General features: G+C 36.0%; 1 protein-coding gene and 3 long non-coding RNA genes across 7 annotated transcripts; all 4 read right to left on the bottom strand.

The window, feature by feature from the left end:
- Positions 1-2,528: 2,528 nt before the first annotated feature.
- LOC144565486 (uncharacterized) lies at positions 2,529-5,452 on the bottom strand. 3 transcript variants are annotated; one of them, XR_013514901.1, is made up of 9 exons: positions 5,423-5,452; positions 5,006-5,294; positions 4,763-4,874; positions 4,425-4,496; positions 4,275-4,323; positions 3,852-4,055; positions 3,585-3,640; positions 2,759-3,016; positions 2,529-2,637 (listed from the first exon to the last, which is right to left on the bottom strand). It is a non-coding gene; the product is annotated as an uncharacterized LOC144565486 (long non-coding RNA). The 3 variants fall into 3 exon arrangements; XR_013514900.1 differs by having other exon boundaries at positions 5,006-5,446; XR_013514902.1 differs by lacking the exon at positions 4,275-4,323 and having other exon boundaries at positions 5,006-5,446.
- Positions 5,453-6,130: 678 nt separating this feature from the next.
- Positions 6,131-7,087, bottom strand: LOC144565726 (uncharacterized). Its single transcript, XR_013514946.1, has 4 exons — positions 7,027-7,087; positions 6,524-6,707; positions 6,327-6,434; positions 6,131-6,232 (listed from the first exon to the last, which is right to left on the bottom strand). It is a non-coding gene; the product is annotated as an uncharacterized LOC144565726 (long non-coding RNA).
- A 66-nt stretch (positions 7,088-7,153) lies between these two features.
- LOC144565823 (uncharacterized) lies at positions 7,154-8,461 on the bottom strand. Of its 2 annotated transcripts, XR_013514979.1 has the most exons (5): positions 8,393-8,461; positions 8,212-8,297; positions 7,784-7,901; positions 7,508-7,613; positions 7,154-7,218 (listed from the first exon to the last, which is right to left on the bottom strand). It is a non-coding gene; the product is annotated as an uncharacterized LOC144565823 (long non-coding RNA). The 2 variants fall into 2 exon arrangements; XR_013514978.1 differs by lacking the exons at positions 8,212-8,297; positions 8,393-8,461 and having other exon boundaries at positions 7,784-7,945.
- A 5,395-nt stretch (positions 8,462-13,856) lies between these two features.
- On the bottom strand, positions 13,857-16,433 carry LOC144565027 (uncharacterized). The gene is made up of 3 exons (XM_078314635.1): positions 15,899-16,433; positions 13,994-15,556; positions 13,857-13,901 (listed from the first exon to the last, which is right to left on the bottom strand). The coding sequence occupies exons 2-3, from the start codon at positions 15,512-15,514 to the stop codon at positions 13,857-13,859; spliced, it is 1,566 nt and encodes a 521-aa protein (XP_078170761.1). The 5' UTR covers positions 15,515-15,556; positions 15,899-16,433.
- Positions 16,434-17,148: the final 715 nt, after the last annotated feature.

The raw sequence follows: 17,148 nt of genomic DNA, 5'->3' as shown, positions 1-17,148 counted from the left end.
GTTATGAGATCTCACCACCTAAAAAAAACTATAACGTAGACCTATTAGCTCCAAAAAGTAACTGCCAAGTCAGCTTTGGCTGACTTCTACCGGTTATGTACACGAAACAGTGACAAGAAGAAGAAATAAGCCGTGCAACAAAAAAAAAAAAAGGAATATATTGTGAAGGAAACTTATCTTACAAGCGAAAACGCAAGAAAGTCATGGTTGTTGCATGCGTGGCGTTCCAAGAAAGCAGCGCACTTAAAGAAAAGCTTCATCTACATAAACAAAAGTACACCTCAATTATCGGTACTAACCAGTGGTGAAGGTTGTGAGATATGACCACCTAAAAACAACTATAACATAGACCTATTAACTCAAACAAATTACGGCCAAGTCTGTTTTAGCTGACTTCTACCGGTTATGTATACAAAACAACCAAAAGGAGAATAAATAAGCCGTGTAACAAAAATAGAAGGGATATATTGGAAAAGAAACTTATCTTAGAAGAGAAACCGCAAGGAAGCCATGGTTGCCGCTTGCATGCCTTTTCAAGAAAGCATCCCACTCCAAGCAAAGCTCCATCTACAAAAACAAAAGAAGAGCTTAATTATCGGTACTAACCAAGAGTGAAAGTTGTGAGATCTCACCACCTAAAAAAAACTACAACTTGGACCTATCAGCTCAAACAAGTAACGGTCAAGTCAGCTTTGGCTGACTTCTACCGGTTGTGTACACGAAACAACCAAAAGTAGAAGAAATAAGTCATGCAACAAAAAAAGAAGGGATAGATTGGTAAGGAAACTTATCTTACAAGCGAAACGGCAAGGAAGCCATGGTTGTTGCATGCGTGCCGTTCCAAGAAAACATCCCACTTCAAGAGAAGTTTCATCTACATAAACAAAAGTACAACTCAATTATTGGTACTAATCAAGAGTGAAAGTTGTGAGATCTGACCACCTAAAAAAAACTATAACATAGACCTATCAGCTCAAACAAGTAACGGTCAAGTCAGCTTTGGCTGACTTCTACCGGTTGTGTACACGAAACAACCAAAAGTAGAAGAAATAAGTCATGCAACAAAAAAAGAAGGGATAGATTGGTAAGGAAACTTATCTTACAAGCGAAACGGCAAGGAAGCCATGGTTGTTGCATGCGTGCCGTTCCAAGAAAACATCCCACTTCAAGAGAAGTTTCATCTACATAAACAAAAGTACAACTCAATTATTGGTACTAATCAAGAGTGAAAGTTGTGAGATCTGACCACCTAAAAAAAACTATAACATAGACCTATTAACTCAAACAAGTTACGGCCAAGTCTGTTTTAGCTGACTTCTACCGGTTATGTATACAAAACAACCAAAAGGAGAATAAAGAAGCCGTGTAACAAAAATAGAAGGGATATATTGGAAAAGAAACTTATCTTAGAAGAGAAACCGCAAGGAAGCCATGGTGTTGCATATGTGCCGTTCTAAGAAAGCAGCCCAATTTAAGAAAAGCTTCAACTACATAAACAAAAATACATCTCAATTATCGGTAACCACTGGTGAAGGTTGTGAGATCTGACCACCTAAAAAAATAATATAGACCTAGCAACTCAAACAAGTTAAAAAATTCTGGTGGATATGTTTGAACGGTGACAAGATCCTATTCTCTCCATAGATCACTTTTAAGGACATATTCGTTTGTTACAGGATTACACGGGATGAGATTTAATGGTGATGGTAATCCACTTTGAAAAGGTGAGAACCCATGAGCATGGATATGCATAGGATTGATTATGGAATATATTGAAAGGAGTGTTTGGTTGTATCGTGGGATTAATTAGTTGTATGAAATCTTGATTTATTTCAAATTATGTATTTTTATTTAAATTTCTCACCTATTTAAAATAAGAATATATATATATAATCTGACATGAGATATCAAATTGAGTTCCAAAATAAAAAAAATGTGGAATCTCAAGTATTTAAATTTATATGTAATTTGTAAAAAGTAATATTTTATAATAAGAAAATAATTAAAGTGATGTTTATAATTTTGATGTACTAATATATAAAACTACGCAGTCCTCAAGAGGAACTAAATTCGATGTAATCTAAATAAATAAAAAATTAAACAATATTTATAAAATTGATGTAGTAATAAAAAACCGTGCATTGACTTCAGAACTAAAGTTAGTTAGTCAGTCCCTTTCAATAAAAGAAATTAATATATATGCGTAAGTTTTTCAAACAAATTTGTAGAGTTGTAGTTCCGGATCAGACTACAAATAACTAGTCCCACAAAGGGTAAAAAGAATTAAGATGCTAGATACCTTTATATATGATCTTGGTAGCTAAGTTGCTGTTGAAGCGTATTTGTTAGTATTATATGATATAAGATAATGCACTTGGTCCATTTCATTTCATGACCAATAAAGAGATGAGAGAGAGTAATCAATCAAGATGGGATGGATATAAATAATGTACTCTGATGTGTTTTTTTCCTGCCGAATTAATTACACTGGGATGGGAACAATTTGGGGAAAACTATAACCCGAGTGCTGGCGTCATTGTTCAAAATTGCACCATCCATGCCACCAGTTGTGAGAATGTTTATTTTCCCAGCAAGGCACCCGACCCGGGACTGATGGATCCCTCTTGAAGTCCTGACCTGCAGATGAGAATGTGTTCGAATAATTAGTATGAAGCACATTGAAAGGAGCAAAAGATGTTTTTTTCGTATTATTGACATAAAATAATGATTTAAGTGTAATGAAATTAATCATACTAACCATCTTATTAGAGGTAGAATCCCACAGCTGTACATCAGATTAGTTGAGACCAATAGCAATGTGTTGCCCATTTGGAGCCCAGCTGACACTAGTAACAAGGCCAGTGTCGTCATCAATTGTCACCAATTCAGAGGTAGACACATTTGCAGCATTCCCCAGTGTTGTTAAGTGCAATTAAAAGCACGTAAACACTTCTCTAGTCGAGCAAATTAAGGTAGTAGTTATCTACTATATCGGGTGCATCCAATGTTCTCTCAGCTGACCACACAATTGAGAAAGAATAAGCATGTCACAATTCCAAAAATAAGTAATTAAAAAAAAACAAATTGACAAAAAACTGTATCTGCCTTATACCAGAAACAATTATAACAAGGTATATTAAAAAAAAAAAAAATTCATGTACACCATACACGGACATAAATTGTGGGGCACAACAACAAATAAATCTCAAAAAAATTTATAATAAGCATGTGATAATTCCAAAACTAAGTAATAAAAGAAACAAATTGACAAAAAATAGTCTATTTTCTATATACCAGAACAAGAACGGACAAGGTATATAAAAAAAAAATTCACATACAACATACACAGACCTGAATTGTGGGGTACAACACGCAATCTCAACAACTCCTAACCGAGCTAAACATTGTACTATTATTTGTTGAATCAGACACCCAGTAGGTAACAAAATTACAGACCCGGCTTTTATGTAACAAAGGGCCCTAAAAGGATATCAGTCTAATCGTAGTCCTAGCAAAAAAAAGAAAAATAAAAAAACATCCAAGAAACTAAACCCAACTAAAGAACAAGGAACAAGATGATATACCTGAGGGATGTGCCTTAGCTGTTTGTATATCTCGTGTCACCATACGTACCTAAATGCTTCAGAGAAAAAAAAAAAAAAAAGAATTTAAATACTCATCCCTTTCATATTTATCATTAGAGTGAATTTAGGCATTTAATAATAGCTTGACACCAGCACTGCTACAAAGTTCCACAGCATCCTTGACCCCTGGACGGCACGGATCCTTTAAAAAAAAATAAAAAAGGAAAATGGAAATTAATCAAAGGTCAAGGATATATATAAAATTACAATGAAAGGAGCATTAGAAGTTGCAAGAATACCTTGATTCCCACCCACTATTCCATGGAGAATGAGTTCTTCCTCTGACAATACCCAATTGTCCCTATTTTCCTCCTTTGGTACCGCTTCCGCATTGAGTGGTCAATACGCAAAAGCAACACATCTAAGACTAGATTCGGCCATGACTTCGATGTGTCTCTTAAATTCATTTAGCTTAAATTATACACACAGAATGATAAGTTCAAGTGTGTGTGATTTTCAATCAAGAAGCCCCTCTAATTTCTCAAAACACTTTAGTCCCTGGTTTTCAAGGAAAACATTGGCTACCAAATCGATGGTTACAGATGGTACCCCTCAGGTACCAACAAAAAAGACTGCACAACTGTTCCAATACATCATAAAATTGTAAAAAAAAAAAATTAAAATGTGTACCGGTCCGAGTTTGGTCAAAATTTCCAGCATAGAATCACTTCCTAAATTACTATATCAAGCAAGAGATGAAGTCACAATTAGTGGTGATATTAGAATATCAAGAAAAAGATACATAAGGGAAAAGGAGAATAAAATGAGGGAGAAGAGAACCTTCGAAAATTGCAGCACCAATAGTTAGCATACAATGCCCTTGCCATACTGTTGCAATGTATATCATCAGGTCTGTAAAATGAATTGCCATGTTGATGATGCCCCTTGGATGCATAGGTTCCAGTTGCCGAAATAAAGTAGAATTCATGATAATATGGTTAAACGCTTTATTATTAAAATTGGGGATTAAATGTACTTACCAATAAAATCAATTGAAACAAAGTAGAAACATATTTAAATGTAGTTTAAGGTTTCAAAAATGTGACCAAAATAGTTAAATGAAATAGGTTAAGGTCAGTTTTGACCAAAATAAGGTTTAAAAAATGGGGCAAGGTTACCTAATTGAGTTTCAATTACATCCAGTTCCTGCTTAGTTGTCTACTGGAGCACAAGTCAAGGAAAATCAGCATGTCACCCAGGATAGCTAGTGCATGTGCCAACTTACTGCACCTATAGAATTGAAAATACAAATAGCTTAGGTGTACCCCAGGAACCAGATCACGACCCAAACCAGCAGCAATTCAAACAGAAAATAGATTATCATAACACAAGATTAATTAGAAGAATAGTTCACTTACTACCTCTTCCTCATGCTAGTAGGTTGCTCTGGAAGGGACACCAAGCAAACACCTTCAACTCAGCAGTATGATTGCTAAACTGGTCACTAGGGTTGGATGTAGTGAGGTGCCATATGTGGAGAAGATTATCATTTATACCACTTGCAATGGGCACGGAAAGAGCAGACGGTGTAACCCGAGTGCTGACGTCATTGTTCAAAATTGCACCATCCATGCCACCAGTTGTGAGAATATTTATTTTCCCATCAAGGCACCCGACCCGGGACTGATGGATCCCTCTTGAAGTCCTGACCTGCAGATGAGAATGTGTTCGAATAATTAGTATGAAGCACATTGAAAGGAGCAAAAGATGCTAGAAATTGTTTTGGTATTATTGACATAAAATAATGGTTTAAGTGTAATAAAATTAATCATACTAACCATCTTATTGGAGGTAGAATCCCACAGCTGCAAAAACTAGCACTTCAAGGGTTGTTTTTGGGTCCCCCAAAATATTTGACAGGCAAACTTTAAGCTGTATATAAAACTTAAAATGTAAGGTGGATAGTAGTCACTGCCGTGTAATTCAATATAAGAAATATCTTCAGTACTAACCTCATCCTTGTGAGTACCAGCATATGTAATGCCAAGACCTAGGATTGCCCCAACAATTCTGATGGTGGTATCCTCTCTATCAAGAAAACCAATATGCAGTGCCAATGCCGGGACAATTTGAGAAGCGACGATATTTTTATCAAATCATTCTCAAATAGATAGAGAGAGAGAGAGAGAGAGAGAGAGAGAGAGAGAGTACAGGATCACAATCATTCTTGATGCCACAGTAAACTATTCTAACACCCAAGAGAGCTCCAGCCACCACATGATTATCATTGCTGTGTAGGAACTTGTCAATTTGTGAAAGACCCGAGTCCACATCCCACAAATGGATCATCCCCAAAAATGAACAAAGAGTATGCAGATTCAATAAATATACTAGTAATGACATACTGGATATCAATGAAGGTTTTGATCATGCCTAGAAGAATACACAAAGTTCATACCAAGCTTGCTAAATATACTAGTAATGACATACTGGATATCAATGAAGGTTTTGATCATGCCTAGAAGAATACACAAAGTTCATACCAAGCTTGCGGCTGCACTGGCTTTGCCATGCTCCTTGTTTTTGAACAACCAACTTCCGGTGGACCCACCACTGGAAGTCTTAGCTGGGGCAGTCATCAACCTATCCTGTACAAAGAGTGCCAAAAAAGGAATATTTAAACAAAAACAATTTATAGTTAAAAGCAATACCTTACTTGAAAATATTTTTATTAAATATGACCTGGCCAAATCCAGCATTCACAAATGCATTGACAAAGGTGGCAGTTGGATTTTGCCTGGCTGAATCAAGGCTGGAGCTAGCACTTGCTTGTCTGTCAATCAAGTGCACCTAATGAATGAAGAAAGAAGTTTATTTAGCTTATTCTACAACAACATCTGAAGCAAGGGGCATGACAGGTTCAACAGGGTTCTCTTGACCTAACTTCTGAACCTCCTCGAAGGAAGAGAGTTGTCACGAGGAGTTGTTCTTGGCCAATGAAACCTCAGCTGAGACACCTGATTCACTGATGTAAATCACGCGTTTTACCGTGTCAAGCTGGCCACTTATGTTTATCAGCTTTTTCAATTCCTTTGGCCCACATACCACAGTTGTGGCCTCAGTCTGAAATACAGAAATAAGGATATAATAATTATAATATGAACACAAACTGTGTTTGCGGGAATCTATATTTGTTGTTTATCCTCTTTCACCTAATGTATTAAGCGGGAATATATATTTGTTGTTTATCCTCTTTCACCTAGTGTATTAAGAATTCTGGGGTCTTTTCTTGAAAAGATATTTTAATCAGACAGGCAATGCATCTATGTTAGTGCATGTTTGTTTCAAAAAGGATTTAAAGTCATCACAATAGCTGCGAGGATAAGCAAAATTGAAACTAAAAATGCCAAATAAATAGAGCCAAAAGTTTTAGAACAAGAACCTCATTTAACGAGTGACAGAGAGCACCTTCTCCCAAGGAAGAGTAGATAGTAATGATGGTTTGCATATATATTGTGCAAACCAAGGGAAGTACTGTTCATGCAAGATTTCATTAAAGTCCTTTGCCTTAGCCTCCAAATTTGAAGTTGAAATGTTGTTGACAATGAGCAAGATTTAGGATGAACCTGTCTCCCTATTTTTCATTTAATTTAAAAATAAAAAACTGAGAATGTAGTTTGGTGAGCCAATTCAATAGGTTTTTAGGAACCAAGATGAGAGGCAACAGGTTCAGTTCAGTAGGTGAAACAAATTGAACTGGGTTTATCGGATAAACTGTACCATCAAGAGAGATGCAACAGGTTCACCTACTGAACTGTACCATCATGTCAGCTGATCATTACAAATTCGATCTCAGAGAAACAGAATTGAACACAAAAAAGATCCATGAATCAAGAATTTCAACAGAGAGGAAGAGAGTGTACCGCAAAACCTGAGAATGTGGTCGATCCATCGCCAGGTACTCCAGTCGAGCAGATTAAGGTAGTAGTCATCTACTATATCTGGTGCATCCAACGTTCTCTCAGCTGACTGCACAATTGAGAAAGAATAAGCATGTCACAATTCCAAAAATAAGTAATAAAAAAAAACAAATCGACAAAAAACTATATATGTTTTATACCAGAACAACAATAACAGGGTATATTGAAAAAAAAAAAAACACACTGCCAGTAGTGTTGTACAGTAAAGAGATCACTCACCTCAGGCTCAAACACATTGCCAGTAGTGTTTTGTGAGATGCCCTCCATCAGAAGGCTTGATACAATTGCTGACATCATCCAACCTGGTTCCTCTAACATAGGCCTCCACAACTGTCATCTAATATCAAGGAATCAATTAAGTTCATACAAATACAGGAAGAGGGAGGGAGTTAAGAATACAACACATGGACTATTATCAGATGCCATTTACATCTCATAGCTTCAGCTCATTTTGGCACATATAATTAATTAGGATTTTACTTCATGTAAATTTACCAACTAAAGGTAAAAATCAGAAAACAGCAAGACCTTGCAAGTGAAACTAGTCAAAATAAGGCTGCACTTAATAAATAAATAAAATAATAAGCACATGAAACTAGTCAAAATTTAATATTACATGGAAGATAATTATTCATATAGTCACCTACCAATTGTACAGCAACACCACCAAGCTTAATGGAAAAACATGAATAACCGAAGATCTATTTCTGGCTTCACTGAATTTCATTCCCAACTAAAATGGAACCAAAAAGAAAACTGAAGTTGGTCAAATGCAAGAAAAACCAAAAAGAGGGGAAAAATCTTGATAGAGGATGAAAAACCAGATACCTTGATGCCCCATGAAAGGATTGCTTTCTCAGTGGGTGAACCTGTTACCTCAGCAGCTCCACCATCCTCTAACAGCACCAGATACTAGAGATCTGAAGCTTCTCTCCCCAGAAATCCTTATTTCTGCGTCTTAAACCCTAAACCCTGAGATAACGATTACTAAATTACGAAATTGAAGCCTAAATCGAAAATAAAGAATCAAGGGGAGAAAGAGATGCTATCTCACCCCTCAAACTCGAGATTTTCGAACTTCGACCGATTCTGTCGTGTGAGAGGGTTTGAAAGGCCGGCTCCTCCTCCTGACGGCCGCTTCTGGCGTTCTCTCCTCCCCGACATCAGATGCGTTCTCTCCTCCTCATGCTCCCTCTCCTTCGCCTCCTCTCCCGCGATCGCTCTCTCTCACTTGTCTCTCTCTCACACGCCTGCTCTCTCCCGCGATCGCTCTCTCGCGCTTGTCTCTCTCACACGCCTGCTCTCTCCCGCGATCGCTCTCGCTTATCTCTCTCTCTCTCTCGCACGCCTGCTCTCTCGCTCTCTCTCTCGCAAGCTTTGTGGTTTCAGAAAAAAAACTTCGGCCCACAACTAGCCAGGGAGAGCTCTAAGCTAGTTCAGGATTACCCTCCTTCGGTGAGATTTTTGAAGCTGTAAATATCTCATTAATGAAGAAAGTCGGGAGCTGATCTATACCCGAGGCCCTTTGAAAATTCAGGAGTATAACCCAATCTTTTATTTGGATCTGGACCGTTCCCTCTGTGTTTGGCACGAATATTAAGGAAATCCGACGGTGAGAATGAAAACTCAAATATTACATTGCTGTAGAGAATCCGGGCCCCTTATTGGTCTGAGGCGGGACTGGTATAGTGCCGGACAGAATTTTGCATGTAGAGCAAGCCATTTGCGTGTAGACCTTCCCATTTCAAGAAAAAGGTCTCAAAAGATCTAAAAAATATTAATTTTTGTGGTGATATCTCAAAAAATAATATCTGTTATAAATGATATTGATTTGATTTGATTCGGCAGCAGGTCTTTGCGTGTAGAGCAAACCACTTATTTTAGTTCACTTTTATTATACTAATTCTACAATTTTTATAAATTTCCTTGCAATTATTTTTTCAAATTTTTTAATTTCAATAAGAATTTTCACAAATAATATATTAAATCGGATAAAATTTTACTATTAATGACAGGCACTGAAAATACTTATAGATTAAATAGATCTACTAAATTATTGATTTTACACGAATAACAAAGTTGTAAAAAATAATTATTGTTAATGATTGTCGTCAAATATACTTGTAAATATATTCTAATAGATAACGTCTGCAGAGCACTTTTCAAACTATGATTAAAATCTCTAGCAAACACTTTCCAATATATACTTGTTAATAAAGCAAACTTCTGATTTCAATTCATTATTAAAAAAAAAACACATTATCTATAAATATAGTTAATTTAGACTAGAGCTTTTAATTTGAGACATTTTATTACGCGCGAAGAAAACCTCGTAATTCATCATTACAATTTTGCACTGTAATATACATTTTATGGAGACTAGAGTTAGTATAACTTTTCTCTATACAAATTATTAGATTTAGAATTTTTTTAGAAGAGAAAACCCAAACTATTTTTGTTCTACTTGAAAAAAAAAATTAGTACATAACAAAAATCAGATTTGCTAATTATCAGTAATCTGGACACTTATATAATAGTAACATATTTAAAGAGTATATATGGTGAGGCCTCGGTGAAAATTATCTTTAAAATAAAATAGTAAATAAAAACACAAATCCAATCAATACTCATGTTTCGTTATTATATTATTTTTTTATACCAAGAGAATAATATAATATATAATACAAGGCTGAAATCCTAACAAAACAGCCTAATTTTTATTTAATTACTTAATTATAAAATAATAATAATAATAATAATTAAATGAGCAAGTTTAAGACATTTCTTTCAAAGTAAAGCAATTAATAACTAGAAGAACTTAAAATTTTATAATCTCTTTATCAATGCACAATATAATTATTTAGTACTCTGTTTTTATTTAAAAAATAAAGAAAATAACCAAACGACTTAACCTACATATATAGTTGCTAATAGAGAATATCATGTCCTTGAAAAATTGAATATAATTTAAAAAAAAACATGATGATAGGATTAAAGTTGATGTACCATGTGAATGAGATAAATTTTTAATTTTCTACATTGGTTTTTTGTATTTTTTTGTAATGCAATAAAGCACTGCAACTTATTTTTATTATTTATTATTTAGTATAGTCCGTTAAATGAAGAAAATGCAAAAAAAATGTTAAGCGTTAGATGTAGAAGACTGGCAATTAATGTATGGCATAGTGTCAATCTGATGACGAAAACCTGCTGAATATGTAGCTCACGATTCGATTCAATGATCAGCTTTTCTTGATTAATGTACAAGTAGGACCTTAATTCATGCATAGTTTTATTATACGTTTTGTTGGACTTATTTTATTACTTATGTTGCTTAATTTTATTTTTTGTAATAATTCTAGAGTTGATGTAGAAACTAATGCGGGATGGTACTGGTTTCATACCATTATCACAAAACCTCGTCTTAAAGTGTTAAATTGGTCTTGTACAAATAGAACAACAAATGATAATTGTAAAGAATAAATATTAAGAAGTCTTCGTTTTCTGTAACTTTTATAGAACATAAGGTTTTTGAACATCAAGCCCGTTTAAATAAATGTCAAAATAACACTTATAACACACTTTAATGAACCATCCATGAGAAAAACTAATTTGGCCTAAAAAAAATTTAGACCACCTCTTGTTCCAAATTTTATTTTTTTATCATCTCTAAAAACACAAATCAAATGGCTCTATTTTCTTGAAAGTTCAATTTTTACCCCGCAGTTTCAAACTGAACCAAATTTGAGTGTCTAGACCAAATTTTTTTTGGAGGGTTCAAACTGCAGACTAATCTCCAATCTCCAGAGGAAAATAAATAAAAAAATACCACAACAATAGCCGCAGCTGCTCTCTACAATTATTTGTTATTGCATTATGGTGAAATAGTTGTTTTGGATGTTTAACAATAAAAAAAAGGGGAAATTGTGAGAATGCCACTCCAAAACTTTGAAATTGGGAGAATGTCACTCCAAACTTGGAAATTGAGAAAATGTCATCTCAAACTTCATTAATTTGTGAAAATGTCATTTATACCTTATTCTTATACTATTTTGATATACATATTTTCGTATTTCCACTTATACCCTTTATACAATTAATTTGTTTTGATCTCCAGTTCAAAAACCCATCTTTTCTTCTAATCTCCTCCTCCGTGCGATATCAGCCAAACCCGGCGATCAGTGCGATTCGGATCAACACTAGCTCGGACCACCCTTCGCTCCTCTATCTCTCTCTCTCTCTCGCATGCTATCCGTTGATCTCTCCCTCGGTCTCGCGTTAGCCTCACCTTGGGCTGTGCCAGTGGTCGTCTCTCCTCCGCCTTGCAAGGAATCAAAGAGCACCATGTAAGTCTCTCTCTCCCTCTCTACCATAGGCGATTTTGGAAGGAAGCTAACGTATCTGTGGCAGATTGGTTTGAAATATTTGCACTTTTGGTTCGTCAATTAGCCTATTGGTTTTTCCATGTGGGATTTCTAGCCGGAATTATCCATGCTAATTTGAAATTAAAAACACAATTTAGGGGATAAGTTTTTATTTAGCATCTTTTAATTGAAAACCTCACTGTTATCTACTTATTTATGAGCCTCACATTGCAAAAGTGACTTGATAAATCAGCATGCATCGCTCAAATCAGTCCTCCTTTGGAAACTCTACGCAATCGATTTCGTCCACCGCCGCCCAACCGAGTGACAATCTGTTGCCAATCGTGCAATGCCCGAATTGCGGGATTGATGTGAAGAGATTTGTGAGCAGTACCACATCAAATCCACAAAGGGTATTCTACAAATGCGTAAACTACAAAAAGGTACTGAATTTTTGACAAATGATCTCTAGGTTTTACGGTACCGGGTTGATAATAGATTATCGGCAAAGGATTTTGTAGATGAATCTAATTTAATAGTCTAGTCAGTTAATGTTATTGTTGCTATTGATTGTTTCATGGGGGAGTTGGCTGTTATACTGATTTGAGGGTCTTTTATTAAGCTAGGAAGCTCATATACTGATTTGAGGGTATCCAACGAAAAGCACACTATTATTTCATTCAACTTAGGCACATGACTTAGCTGAGAATAATTTTGCTGGTGAGTTGAGATCCAACTTAAGTTTTCCTATGTTTGCCTTGGGTATCCAGTTTGCATTTTCTGACAAGCTTATGTCATAATTTTGCTAGAATTTGACCTTTCACGTGAAAATACAAAATTGGAGATACAATTGTGATACAATAGGCCTAAAGTCAAGTGTTAGTTTGGTCAAAAATCGCATCCTTGGATGACTAAAATCTGAATTTTGCTGCTGTTCAGTTTTAGTTGGTACTAATTACTGATCTATATTTATTGAGTGTTATTATGAGTGCTATTCTAAATTATTGAGTGCTTTTTATTTTGCAGAAGACATTTTTGTGCAGGTTCTGGATGTGGGAAGAGGACTACGAGGCATATCTTCGTGGCATTGGAGTTGTGGGCATGCGAACTGATCCCGAGCATGCCGGAGTTGTCGCTCCATTTGATAATGAGATTAGAAAATTGAAGAAACAAAACTCCCAAATTATTGCATTAGCGAAGAAGATAATATTCATTCTTATTGTAATTGTTGTTGTGATGATTAGTACTTTGATTGTAATTATATGCAAGTAGTGTAGAATTGTATTTACGAATAGTTGATTATGTATGTCAAAGTCCACAGTTAATTATGACTTGATTATGATTAGTATTTTTCTTATGAATTGGTAAGATTATTATTATGGGGTAGATGCTTGCAAGTTATGGTTTGATTATGATTAGTATAGTATTTTTCTTCTTTGTGCTCTTACTTATTTATGCATTATAAATTGTGTTGATTTGCAATGAAAAGGGTGTATAATTATTTCAAGTAGAACTGTTGCTATATGAGATTATAAGCAACCAGAACTTATCTAAAGACAGAAACAAACGACAGTTACAAAATTGATCAATAAAAACGAAAAGTCAGTTGCTTCCAGAGAGGTCCCCCTTTGCCTTCCATGAAAGAAAAACGTGCTTTATTCTCTCATCCATTCAATAGACAAACAATGGAAAGATAGCACCAAAGAAGTAATTGCTATTTGCATGAAATTCCTGACAAATAATTTCTTATGAATTGGTTCATAAATATCGATTCAAATCATAGGAACAATACTTAGCAAACAACCATTCAATCTTGCAAAATGACCCCCAAATATTACAATTTTGCCAAATATTACAATCTTGCCAAATATTACAATCGTGCAAAACCCGACAAAACAGCCTACTCAGAAACCTCCAAAACAGTCTTCTCAGAAATACCCATTTTCCGCTAAGCATTGCTTGATCTTCTTGTCCTGCAAATAGAAATACCCATTTTATGTCATGTTCATATTCATATATATCAACATCATTTATAGATAATTAGTTTATTCAAATTCAGAACTACATTCGTGCACCTCTTATTTGGAGCATCCTCAGGAACCTCGGAAATACCAGCTTTGCATGTTCTTTCTTGATGGCCAAATTGCTTGCATCTCTTACATCTTTGTCTTTTTGTCCTCAACTCCAAACAACCACGAATCCTCTCCTTTCTAGGCCTACCGGGTGGTCTTTTCATTGGAGGTGGCTTCACTTTGAATCCAGGATCAACATTTACCCATAGTGACTTGTCAGTCATAGGTCTGATCACACCTTCGTATGCAACTCTGAATTTAGCAATTGAGAAATACTCGTGCACATAATCTCCCATACATGCTCCTCTAAGTGTGCAAATGAATGCAATGGCATGTATGCATGGCTTGCCAGTAAGTTGCCATTCTCTACATGTACACTCTCGTCTATCCAATTCCACTGCATGCCTCCATGGCTTGCCTTCCGAGTCCATTCCACTCACCTCCGCACAGTTATTACCACCTCGACTGATTTTGACCTTACCTATGTTCCTACTCTTTGCATTCAATTGTTCGATGACATTTGGAAGAATAACACCTTCAATTTTACTCCCTATTGTTCTCCTTTTGTCAAATGTTACCATTATCAATTGCCTAATCTGATCAACGAGATCAACGATATGTAAACCCTTATACTCTTTGATCCAACTATTAAAACTCTCTGATATGTTATTATTCACATACTCACACTTTGTTAGCTTAGAGAACTTACTCCTACACCAAAGGTGCTTGTGATTCTTCCCGAGAAATTCAATAGCTGCTGGTGCTGCTTCATTAATCATGCTCAAGTGGTATTCACTCTTCTCTATGGTGTAGGCCTTTGCTGCGGGCCACATGTGAGTATCAAAGATATCACCATGGAACTTCTTTTTGAAGTTTGACATCAAATGTCTCATGCATTCCCTATGCTCAGACTCGGGGAATACGCTTGCAATTGCACTTTCAAGTCCCTTTCCTGCATCTGAAGATATTGCTAAACCCGGTGGAGTTCCAATTGCCCTTTTCAGCTGAGCCATGAACCATCCCCAATTTTCGGTTGTTTCCAAGTCAAAAACTCCATATGCAACTGGGTACAACCAGTTGTGCCCATCAACACCTGCAGCAGCCGCTAACTGACCCTTATACTTGCCCGTCAAATGAGTTGAATCAACACCCAAATATGGTCTACATTCATGTAGAAACCCATCGATACATGGTTTCAGAGCCACAAATATCTTGCTAAACACCATCTTATTGCCAACCCTTTTGCAATCTATCTCCACAATACTCCCAGGGCATCTTTTCTCCAACTCACCCTTAAAATTGTACATCAATTGAAAGCTTTCCTCCCACGACCCGTGGATCTGCTCAAGAGCAGCTTTCCTTCCCAACCAAGCCTTGTCATAAGACACCTTGATATGAAACTCGTCTTCTAACTTATTCTTTACTTCCTTGGCTCCAACCGAGGGATTCTTTCTTAACCAATCTCCCACTCTATCTGATACCCAAGAACTAGAAGCCATTTTTCCGTCAATCATGGTAGTGGATGGGCAAGAATGATTATGTGGTAATACCTTCACCTGTAATTACAAACATGAAACTTGTCAGCGAATAGGAGATGTATAAATTGCAAATGGGTCTTATAGCAAAAATAATATGCTATATTAGAATAAACAGAGAATAAGCAAAGGTAGCTCCTATCAATTTTGTAAAAAAAAAAAAAAAAACAGAGAATGCTGAAAATTTGGAAACACCCAGAGTACTGTAATTGTGGCAAGTAATATAGGAAATAAACTTTTTTTTTTGCAAGTAATATAGGAAATAAACTTTTTTTTTTTTGCAAGTAATACAGTAAGTCTTCCTTGAAGGTAATTGTTGCAAGTAATACAGTAGTGTAATTGTTGTAAGTAATTGTTGCATACCTTGAAGGTTTGGTTATCTTGGAGTCTAGAAGCATGAATTCTCCAAGGACAACTAGGATCTTTGCATTTTCCTATGAACCTGGTCTTGTCCGACTTCACCGTGCAAACTTCAAACTCATTTTTAATTGCAAAATGCCTCAACGACTTCTTAAAGGCGTGTACATTGGGAAATAATTCACCAACCGCTATTTTAGCACTTTCAGGGTCAAATGCAATGACCCGTTCACTGTCAACGGCATCATCTATAGTTGCCTCCTCATCCTCCAAAATAGAATCTGGACCAATGTGCTCCTCATGTACAGCCTCATCACCGTCGCAATAAATATCTTCATCATTAACACCCACATATTCATTAGGATCAGGATCAGGATCGTCAAATTGATCAGGTTGCCCTGCAATCTGACTGGTATGAGATGCCCCTCCCTGACTACTAAGTGCATTAGATGGTATTGGTTGGGATGAAGTGTTACACCCCTGAGAGCTCTCCACTTGGCTCTGATTAACAGGTGCAACAGATGGTGTTGGCTGGCATGGAGTGCATGGAAAAGTGTTACAGTCCATGTCATCTAATTCATGTTCTCTTGATAACTTTGACTCAGAAGTTCCTTTCTTGTCGCAATTCTGAAATTTGAAGGACAAAGGGAAAAATGATTAAAAATGACTTATAATTCTTGTCTCAGAAGTTCCTTTCATCTACTCCATATTCTTGTTGCAATTATGCAATTCTGAAATGTGCTACCCAGATTACGAATTAAAAGGTAGCACATTGTAATAATTTGCCTAAATCAAAGAATCTAATAATTTGCCTAAATTATTATTGGCACCGTAACAAGCCTTGGTTCTGGAATAAACAAATTGCTAAAGAGGACTGATTGAACAGATTGCTACTTTGACAAGAAATTATTAAAAAAATGCTTTTAATTTGCATTATGGTACTGGAATAATATTTGAATATTTCGGATTATTTGTCTTCCTAGGAAGTAATACAGTATTACCTTCTATTGAGATTCCGTTGCCCTTCTATTGCTTATTTTTTTGAGAAAACTCTGTTCACATTGCCGCCTTCTCCTTCTCCCTGGAGGCCACGTCAGATGAAAGGAAGAAAAATAGAAAACGGTGGAGAGATTGTTAGTTGTCTTCGCCTGTGCGGGGAAAAAAGGAGAATGGGATCGAGAGCGTGTCACAGGCGAAGGAGGCTAGGGTTCGTGTTTTTGGATTTTTGATTTAAGGGTATTTGAGTCATTAAAAAG

This window comes from Carex rostrata, chromosome 14 (assembly GCF_964058835.1).
Source record: "Carex rostrata chromosome 14, lpCarRost1.2, whole genome shotgun sequence".
NCBI lineage: Eukaryota > Viridiplantae > Streptophyta > Magnoliopsida > Poales > Cyperaceae > Carex > Carex rostrata.
This window is presented reverse-complemented; position numbering and strand designations above follow the sequence as displayed.